The sequence below is a fragment of the Platalea leucorodia genome (genome assembly GCF_965183815.1).
Source record: "Platalea leucorodia genome assembly, chromosome: 13".
Lineage (NCBI taxonomy): Eukaryota > Metazoa > Chordata > Aves > Pelecaniformes > Threskiornithidae > Platalea > Platalea leucorodia.
Genome location: NC_138835.1, coordinates 5,297,818 through 5,308,109, shown reverse-complemented (window position 1 = coordinate 5,308,109; position 10,292 = coordinate 5,297,818). Strand labels below are relative to the sequence as shown.

Sequence of the window (10,292 nt, the reverse complement as noted above, 5' to 3'; positions counted from 1 at the left end):
AAGCGTTAACCTTTTTTGATGAGAGGCATGAGGAACTCTTTCTAATTTAGTGATTTGATCCCTGATTTTACCCACGCAGACCTCATTGCAGGACTGGGGCCATAACTCCATAGAAGATTATTCATACACCCAGAGTGGGAGAAAAGACACTGGGTTCATGGAAGCTCTGGAGCTTCTCAGCATGTTAACGTACTTATAAAAACGGCACATGGATCAAGGAAGTTTTACTTCTAATACGTGTCTTCCTTCAGCCCACAGCTTTCCTGAGAAATCTTGCACACACTAATACCTCTCTTGCCTGTTCTTACTGATGTCATTGGCAAAACTCCTTATTTAAGGAGGTGCACTTCAGATTCAACAAACCCTGGATCAGTCAAAGGTTTAAAGAAGACGGAAGGAACCAGCTCTACCAACCCAGCGCCAGCAAGCTGTCCTAGCATGACCTAGGATCAACAACAAGCTTTACGCGTGCCAGCATTCCTACAGGGTAAACACCACTGATCATAAGCGCCCCTGGATGTTTGCGAAACCACGCTAGCGGAGGGAAAGCTCCCTGAAGGAATCCTGTCATGCTGGTAAAGGAAGTGTAGTTTTGTCAACAGAAGTCGTGTTGATGCTCAGGCTTCTGCTGACGTGGCAGTGTTTGTCAGAGCTCGCTGCCCCTGCACACCCCAGCTGCCACAGCTTTTCCTACAGATTACACTGATTCACGGAGCTGCTCTAGCTCTGCTAACACAAGGCCAGCCTGTATTGGTGTAACTATCTATGCCAGACTTCTATCCCCTATAGATGTAGCAATACATAACAAAAACGTTGAGACAAGATCAAACATACATTTTCCCATACGTGAAGAGGAGCACTGCACAATCGGAGCTCAGCCGTCTCCGGCAGATGACGAGGTGCTTGGGAGGGCGCTGGAGCAAACACAAGCTGGAGCAGCTTAAAGGAGCTGCTCTAAGATCCAGAGAAGATGAGTTTCTACAAGCCTAGCTTTTGCAGTATTAGTACGTTATCACCTCCACTCCTCTGCCAGAGCCTTATCTCGGAGCAGAGTCGGCACAAGAGAGCACGTCCTTGGGCCTCAAGTGCTGCTGTTCACAGCCCAGAGCCATACCTCAAACTTCCTTTCATTGCCTTGTTAACACATTAGAGTTTGTTTTCCACATCTCAGCAGCAGATGCTTCCTCTGCCTTCAGAGAGGGATCCATCAAAACTGACTTCTCCAAGACAGCAAATTAGGCCAGTCTCCAACCACAACATAAAGCAGCTCTAAGGCACAGATCACAAAGGTTGTTCAAGCCCTCCTGTGAACCACCTCATCATGCCTTCTGGCTAGAATAAAAGACTAGAACCATAATGTTTTATTTTTCTATTCTTCCTCAATTTGACAATAATTTTACCACAAAAATGACTAGGCCCAGACTCAGCAAACACAGGACAAGAAGCAGAGCTTCATCCCATCTCCTTCTTGACCCTCTTTAAGATAACTTAGGAAAAGTGAAATCCTCCCCTAACCTGCATACAGAGGAATTGCTTCTGGTCAGATCGCTGTGACCCTCTGATGCTCCCGATGCAAGTAAGACACTTTTTCTCCATAGTAAGTATCTAAATGGAAGCTGCTGTTCAGCTTCATCCACCCCTTCCCCTTTTTTAAAAAAAATTTGAATTAACTTTGAATACTACTGCAAAGGTAGCACTAGCATGGCATAAGCAAGGCCCTGCCCTGACCAGATGGATTTGACAAGCTCCTCCAAACTCCAAAACCAGCTTCTTCAAGACTCCTTTATTCAAATTCTTGAGTATATTTCAAGTCAGACTGCTAACAGCCCTTAAAAAAACCCAACCAACCAAACGAAAAAACAATCCCAAACCAACCCCAAACCCCCTCCAAACCCCCAAACAATCAGCACGTAGCAGGAACTCAGTAATTTCACTGCAAGTTTATGGTCTCAACACAATGCAGAAAATTAGCATAATCTTTGTTTTGCAATAGGGTTATTTGTTACAGCTGGTTTTAAAAAACAAAACAAAAAAAACCCAACCAAACCACCTCAACGCTCTCTGTCCCAAACTCAGATACACGACACAAAACCACTGGTAGGACAGCTGTCCTTAAGGAAGTACCCAAACGAATGCAGGACACTGAAGAAATTCTTCACTGTTCTGAAGAGTACCACTGCCAGGTACTAAGGAAAGCCAAAATACATAAGCAGGTCACCACCTCCAAGGAAACTTTTCTCTGGCTATGAACAACAAAAGACAGAGGACTGAAGTCACATTTTTTCTTCGGCCTCGCCTCACTATTCAGTTGTTATCCAGAGACTTCAGCTTGCTGGAGATCATTTTTTTGGAGACAGCATTCAATTATGACAGATAGCACACATTATATAAGCTGCTGTGTATCAGGGACTACACCAAACGCAAAGCATGATTTCAGATGGTTCATAGAGTAGGGTTCACGGAAACCCTATTCATTGGTTTGATGGCACGGCTTAAACCAAGATTCAATAATTAAAGGGCCAGTGAATACATGCTGTGCGAGTTATCCGTCAGTTTTCTACAACTAGGGAGATGGATGTTTACGACAGTCACTTATTGGCACAAAACGTGATCCCAGGGCTACACCCATGTAGTGTGGTCAGACACAGGCTGACGGGAGAAACAGTTCATAAACTGAGTAACAGCCAACACTCAATCATGATGACAGCTGAGATACCCAAAATACTCTAAAGCAGCCTCACCCAGATGCTGCAGGACTGACCACTTAATAGACCTCAAAAAGCATTTCTGACCTTCATGGTCATAAACACTACCTAAAAAAATTAGACACCATCTATAAATTCATGCCCAAATCTGAAAATGCACAGAAACAAACACTGAACATAAGGTTATCTTAGCTGTTTGAGTCACCGCATATCCACCCCATCACTTTGTGCTCTGAAACCTAGAAGTGTCCAAGCCAATGCCGGCATTTTTACTAAGGACTCCAAAACTACACTGCAGCCAGTCGCCCGGAATACCCCCTAACCTGCTGAGATCACCCATAAATTCTTAGTCTGTTCCTTGGTGTAGAACTGGACAGTATCACATGTTCCTGATACTGCTTGTAATTTTGAAAGAGCAGGGCTAAACATGGGTTATACACCTCTGCAGATACGTGAGTCAGGAGCGATCTCTCACCAGCACAAGAAACAGCATCCCCTAATAAAAGTGCAGTTACTCCATTAAGGTTCTTTCTTTAATTTTACAGTACGTTTCATGACTGTAGGCTGCGCCTCTTTGCTCAGGTGCACTTTGGGAGAAATTCCTTCTCAGGCTGGTAAAACACTTCTGTCACAATCAGTCTGAGGCCAGACACGTGAGGGGGCTGAAGCAGAAGCAGGCAGCCACGCTACCTGCAGGCCCCCCCTCCTCGGTGGGACGAACGAGACCAGGGAAGGAAGGAGGCTCCCTGAGCACCGCTCCCTGCTGTAGCAGTTGGCTGTATTGGGCTACCTGGGTACGCAAAGAAAACGCAGTGCAAGACAACGTGCATCATTTCTGAATCTGGGCTATGATGTTCTGCACATCGCTAAGACGTGTCCGTACAAGCCAGAGCTATGTCTGTCATGCACGTGACGAACATCTTCAATGCAGACATTTTGCACAAATTCTTGAGCTCTGCATGCAATTACAAGGCTCTTGCAAGGCTACAAACATAACCCCTTCATTATTTTGGAGGAACCAGATGATCATTTTTTGTCCTTAATGGCCATCAATAGAAAATGACTAAAGGAAGACACCAGATCAAATTGGTTACTGAACTGTGATCACATGAGCGCTCCAACAGGCAGTCCTGATGGCCTCACTTAGCCACACCACTTCTCTGTCTGAAAAAAAAAAAAAAGTGGTAGGAAAATGCTCCAACATAGCAGGCAGTGATGAGTACATTGCACATGCACTTAGACTAAATCCTTGTTTAGAGAAAACAACAGATGAGTAAAAATAGTCCTAGGAAGGTTCTATTTTTTGAAGAAAAACTCAGTCAGTCATGAGAATAATTAAAATCTTCAGAAGGAAACACATAACACAAAAACAGTCACTGATGACACTTTAATTTGATACGGCCAGACTTTTTCAAAGTAACTTGTAAAACCAACAAAGACAGAACTAGAGGATAGGCAAGTTTCATATTTACAGTTATTCAAAAGTAATAGTGTAAAAGCATATCTCAAATAGTGGTGACAGAAGCACAGAAACATACAAAGAATAATCTTTTTTAGAACATTATTAGAGTTTCATTATATTATCTTCTTAACTATTAAAAGAATCTGTTGCATTTTTTACTGCCTGATTCTAATTCACCAACTCTTCCTCAAAACGACTTGTGATACAAAAAAAAAAAAAAAAAAAGCCACTTTTTCTGTTTGTAAACAAAAAAACACCTGCTTTTGTTTTTCCAGACATTATTGAAGTGGCACAGCAGAGTTAACACTAATGCTCTATTCTTTACCATTAAATTAAAAAAACCAGCTGGGCAAATGGAAAAAACCAGACCAAGTCAGTGTAATCATTCAGTTGGATTCTGGATGACGATCAGGAAGTAGTCTTTATCTGGAAAAAGAAGAAAAAAAATTATTCTTTCATTGCTTGTATTTGTTCACAGCAACAGTAAATTTCAGCATTGTTTTCATATCTCGCTGATACACTGTGGGAACTATCGGGTCCTGACATTCATTCTCAATGAACAAAACAGGCTTGGCACATCAGATCACTTATTTTTATGAGTCTTACTGAGAAAAAGTCTCGGCTTTAGACATTGCATGCTCCCAAGCCAACTGAATTTAACTCAGTATGTGCCTAGGAAATAATACTAAGTAGCACATGCAATGATGGAATCAAAATAGGTGGTGCATTTCCCTGAATCTCACAGGCAGACTGCTGTGCTGCAGTGGCTGCAGCTGCATTTTTCTGGATCAATGCTTATTCCTCCCTTTCCATTCTTCATATGGAAATCAGAGGCTGCCTCAGCATAAACCCCAGAGCCTGTCTTAAGATCTGCCTTGCCCAGTCCCTGCGGAGCAGTCTGCTGCAACTGCAGTCCCCTCCTTTGCCTCTCCATCAGCACAATCCCACCACGGAGCCGATGCAGTATGAAGGAACAAAGCTGAGTTCCTGCCACATTAGTGAACTGTACTCATCTCACTGCTTCCCATTTCGTAATTTGATGAAATACTGAGGACGTTTCCTGACAAGAAGGTTGCTGCTGCTATACTCTTGATTACAGCTACAATATGCTCTATTACTTTTCTCTGAACTGGAAAATCTGTTAGACTGTTTTGCTTTATCACTTAGTCTACAGCACTGAACTGAAATTGCTCTCAAAACATATTTCTTTCCAACTCTCATGGTTTTATACTGAAAAACACAAAGCATGAGAGGCTGCAACACGCTCTCAAACACTATTTAACACTTTCTACTTTGATCAACATAAAATGAGGAGAGTGGTTTCCTACCTTCAAACATGAAAAAGCAAACTTAGGTCAATGATAAAAGCTTTCAACTCTGAAGAAAGCAAAACAGCTTCTTGGAAAAGAGGAGATTATACAATATGAATAAAAGCAGCAGGCAGAACTCTCTCAGGCTGACAGTGTCAATCTCACAAGAAAAGAATTCTGCTGGATTCCCTGATGCCTGCTTTCACCCCACTCGCTTTTACCTGGTGCAACCATGATTTCATTTTTCTTAGAGCGGATCCGCAGGAATGTGAGGTCATTCTGGGGATCAATGTCTCGCACGGTGCTCCTTGCCTTCATGATGAAGCTGTGCATGAGGCCCGCATACTGAATCGTTGTGGAGTTGTCCATAGTACTTTTGATAGGAATACCTGCAAGAAACAGGGGACAGCAAGGGTCAGTGACAACACTCCAGAACTAACTCTGCCTTGGGCATCATCAAGTCTAACTGGGGTGTCTATTTAACCTAAGCAGATGTTGTCGCTACACCAGGGATTAGGAGTGTTCTTTTTTAAGGCTTAAAAGAAGAACATGAACAGAAATAAAATGCGGAAAGGCTAAAACCTGGAACCACAGATGTAGGTGAGAAGAACTGTTTACCTCTAGTAGCATCAGTGCTTTACTTTTGCTTTTTCATTTATGTGTTTATTTATGAGATTTAGAAATAGAAATAAATAATAACAAAAATAAATATCTGGGGGGGAAAGAGGAAATACCAACGTTTCATTTTTGTTCTGACTGGGGACAGCTTTTCCTTTCAGAAAGGCTCCTGAACATCACCGTTAAATGATATTCAAGCAAGCTAGGCTGGGATCCATGTTGATTATAGAGGACATCAGCTGCTGCATCACACAGTTACAAAGCTGAGGCTCCAACATTTAACCATAAGAGCTGATGCAGTCCTGCGAGGTCCCTGGTTCAGTTCCTGTGCACCAGCCAAGAGGGCAGACACACTGACTCTGTTTGGCCTCAGCTTTCCCTCCCTTATACTTCTGCCACCCATTAGATATGTTTTCCCACAAAAAGCCAGCCAAAATTCAGCTCACGTGTCAGAACAATGTAGCAGCCAACTACCAAATACTGGCATGGCAGAAAAACTGCTGCAGGTGTATGTTTGAATAAGCGCAGCTTCAGCCTGGAGAGCACAATCCATTATTCACTATCATGAAAAAGCAGCGAGCAGGAACGCAAGCCGCATGCAAGTACGCAGTGATTTGATCTTCAATATATTCATATACAGCTATCATCTGTCATCTTTTCTAAGGATTATTTCAAGGAAATATTCAATTTAAATTGACAATCACACAGTTTTAAGAAGTTGGGCTGCTGACAGTGTATTTAGAGCACTCTGAACAAGTCTGCTCTCTTGGACCCTTCAATGACTCCAAAAAGAGACAACTCGCTTATGAGTCTCATGAGGCCATGAGCATGAGGCAGCTGCTAAGCTACTCAAGCCTGCCAAGACAGCAGCATTCTGGACAGGCACAGCAGCAAGATTTCAGATGTCATGACAGCTTTTAGTGCTGTTGTCAGGCTTTGACAGAACACCGTTTCAAACACTGGCATAACTCAAATATTTCTAAGCTTTTGCAATTTATTTTAATTTATTGAATTTATTTCCTAAAATAATAAGGTGAGCTTGCAGAAAAGCAGAAATGGGAATCCAGTTTTCTCTTGCAGCCTAACTATTGTCTATCTGCTTTGGCTACAGGAAAATCTTTGCTAAAGACCGACTGTAATCTCAATGCAAGCAGTCCAATCAGCAGTCCTTAAAGTGCATGTTTAGAACAAGTTATATCTCAGAAAACCGAGACTGACACAGTACCTTCAGAATTAACAACAATGATTCCTTGCACTCCTTTTTGGCTCTGAATTCGCTTCAGTGTTTCTTCCACCTCAGCCTGCAAACAGAGAAAGCACAAATCAATACAAGATTACAGCTATTTGCCTTCCACCAAAGCTTTGTAATAATGTGTCTGAAAATAGAGCTGCACAAAGATGATTCAAACAGTACTACCCACACTGTTCCATACAGCAAAGTGTCTGTACTTTGGTACTACCTTTTTTTCATGACCTTTTCAGTTGTTTTCCATCTGCCTTCGCTCTTCACTCATCTGTGATTATAATCTTGTGGAAACTTGAACTCCCCTCTAATCCTTCCCTCTCTCCTCCTCCCCAACCCTCCTCACGCATCAGTTCCTTACTACAGGCTTGCAACTGGAAGACTGCTTAGTCAGACTGCTACAATTTAGGTGTCAAGCAAAAATCATGTATGAAAATATACATGGCATTTATTAAAAAAGTAGAAAAAGATACATTCTGGGTGCAAGACTACCTTCCCTTTTATCAAATGAATGCTAAGAGCAATTACAGATAAGAAAAGTGAGGGGAAAAAATGAATAAATGCTATTTATTTATAATTATGCTTCGTGCTGGGATAGCTACAAGATTATAAAATAATTTACAACTTTGCAAAATCAATCTTAAAAAAAAAAAAAAAAGGAAAAATGAAAACCGAAGGCCAAGGCAGTAGCCCCTTTGCTACATAAAAATCACCATCAACTTCAGAAGAGCTTTCAAACCCTTCTGCACAACTTCCATCACTACAAGACATCAATCAAAATTTAACTATGGGTTCTCTAACAGGTCATAAAACCTCAGCACCTGAGCTGTTTTCCACAGCTGGGTGAATATTTGGCATTTTTTGTTCCCATTAAAGGAAACAGAGACATGCAGCATCTTTCAGATCCTGCAAGACAGAGTCGCACAGAAACAGTCTAGGAGGGAAGACAGGAATCACCTGAACTCGGGAAAGGTGAGACCTATTTGGCCTTTAGCATTTGGCCAAGACGGCTGCGTTTCACAGGCATTGTGAATAACCCTCTCTCCGCTTCCACTCCGCAGCATATGAGCACAGTCACGTTATAAGCCCTGTTCCCCGCGAAGAGGACTTATCCTAACAAAACAACGTGGCCTCAACCTCAGAACTACCAGCAAACTTTCTGCAGAGTGCTGTTAGTATAAGTAGCTCGGAATAACACGAACTGTTGCTGATAAGAGATGGTGCCACCTGAACTTGCCTTTGTGAAACAGTTTTTCTGTCTTATCTAGCACAGAAAAATTCAGTCTTTTCAACAAAGCTCTTGATGATTTCTGAATGCTGGGCTATTTTTATATGGAAGACCAGGGAAATGAAACAAACTACAGGGCGTACAAATGCTGAGAGAAATGTGGTCTCACACTGTTAAGTCCAAAATAATTTCCCGACTTTTTACTAGCAGTATTTAAGTCCTGGTTTGTTAAATACTTCCCTTCATTGGTCCTTAACAAACCTATTTGGATGCAAAGAAGCATCCATACAGAATGATACCAATTTTTTATTTCTTCTAACAAGCAACAGATAATCTAACTCACAAGCTGGGGTGATCTGCTCTAACAGTTCAATGCTGGTGACATGGGAAGGTCCCGCTCCTCCTATTCTTGGGCCCCGACACACACGTACCACTTCACACACGCTAGCTCTGGTGCTTGTCCAACACCTCCACAAGCCAGTTCAACTCACCAGACCACCAAAAACATGATTTTTTAATCAGTCATATATTTACCTCATGAAACAAACAAAAACTATCTTAATAAAGGGCTGAATAACTGCAAGAGATAGCATATGGGGAAGGAGAGATGCGCCCTTGGAAAGGAGCATAAATGCTCCCCCATCACCAATTTGCTCTTATGTGACCTTTGCTGTGATACAACAGTAGCCTTTATCTTCCTGTTTTCATCTAGAAAGCTTTAACTCCTAGGTTCGCCTAAAAAAAAAAATGTGTTATTAGACCATTTCAATTTTCCATCTACAACTCAGGTGAGTATTTATTTCTTTAGGAATTTTTCCACATATTTGACCTGCAATTTCATGAATATGTGCCAGCCAACAATACAGCTGAACAGGAAGCAACCTCCAATACAACTGCAATAAAATAAATACATTCCAGGTTTCACAGAATACTGAACAGCCAGTTGTCTTAAACCAGCCTTTCTTCCTGGTTGCTTTCAGCTTTAGGAATTGTAACCGGGAAGCTGTAAGGAATGCATCTGAACGCCTCCTCAGCCTGCCATCGCGTGGGGTATTTCAGTGCTTGACAGCATTAGCCGAAGGCGTACGGGAACGACACGCTTTCCACCGCAATGATGTTGGGAGAGGAGCCCGCGCTGCCAGGCACGGCCGGGCTCGGCTGCCGCGGTGAGGCCGCTCGGGGGCCTCCGGACCACGGGGGCCTCCGGCGCTGCCTGGCTCGGCCACCGGCGGGCGAGAGCAGAAACCTCCTGGCCAAACGCCCGCCCAACGAAAGAAGGGCCGCGCCCGCGCATCCCAGCGCCGCAACCAAACCCAAGCCAAACGGGGGGGTAAGAGAAACCGGAGAGAGCAAACCGCCGCCCGCAACTGCGCCTCGCTTCTACTCGGTGCCGGACTCCGGCCGCCCGCCCGGGCGGGGGCAGCCCCTCTGGCGAGGAGGTGCTGGGACCGGTCCCCTCCGCCTCGCTCTGCGCCTACTGCAGGGCGGGCGCTCCCGGTAGCGCCAACACAGGCGTTTCCCACCCCGGAGCCCCCGAGGGCCGGGCGAGAGAGGCGGCACGGGGACCCCCCGCCCGGCCCCGGGGCAATACCGGAGCGGGGGGGGGGACACGGACGACGACGCCCCGGCCCCGGCCCCGCTCCCGCCGGCCCGGGCCCCCCCGCGGCCTCACCCACCATCTCGAGCCGCCGCCTCTCCGCCCAGTCACGGCACCGCGCGCATGCGC

The 10,292-nt window shown here is 44.2% G+C and overlaps 1 protein-coding gene across 2 annotated transcripts; it reads right to left on the bottom strand.

Annotated features, from left to right (window-relative positions):
- Positions 1–1,889: 1,889 nt before the first annotated feature.
- DYNLRB1 (dynein light chain roadblock-type 1) lies at positions 1,890–10,292 on the bottom strand. 2 transcript variants are annotated; one of them, XR_014229653.1, is made up of 5 exons: positions 10,243–10,292; positions 7,321–7,396; positions 5,699–5,866; positions 4,493–4,593; positions 1,890–3,869 (listed from the first exon to the last, which is right to left on the bottom strand). XR_014229653.1 is itself a non-coding variant. In XM_082325889.1 (4 exons), the coding sequence occupies exons 1-4, from the start codon at positions 10,243–10,245 to the stop codon at positions 4,550–4,552; spliced, it is 291 nt and encodes a 96-aa protein (XP_082182015.1). In that variant the 5' UTR covers positions 10,246–10,292; the 3' UTR covers positions 3,900–4,549. The 2 variants fall into 2 exon arrangements, 1 of the variants encoding a protein (XP_082182015.1); XM_082325889.1 differs by lacking the exon at positions 1,890–3,869 and having other exon boundaries at positions 3,900–4,593.

Coding starts and splice junctions, on each gene's coding strand:
- DYNLRB1 (XM_082325889.1), bottom strand. Junction 5,867..7,320: donor CATTGTTGTTAATTCTGAAG/GTACTGTGTCAG, acceptor TGTTTCTTGCAG/GTATTCCTATCAAAAGTACT. Junction 4,594..5,698: donor TGAAATCATGGTTGCACCAG/GTAAAAGCGAGT, acceptor TTCTTTTTCCAG/ATAAAGACTACTTCCTGATC.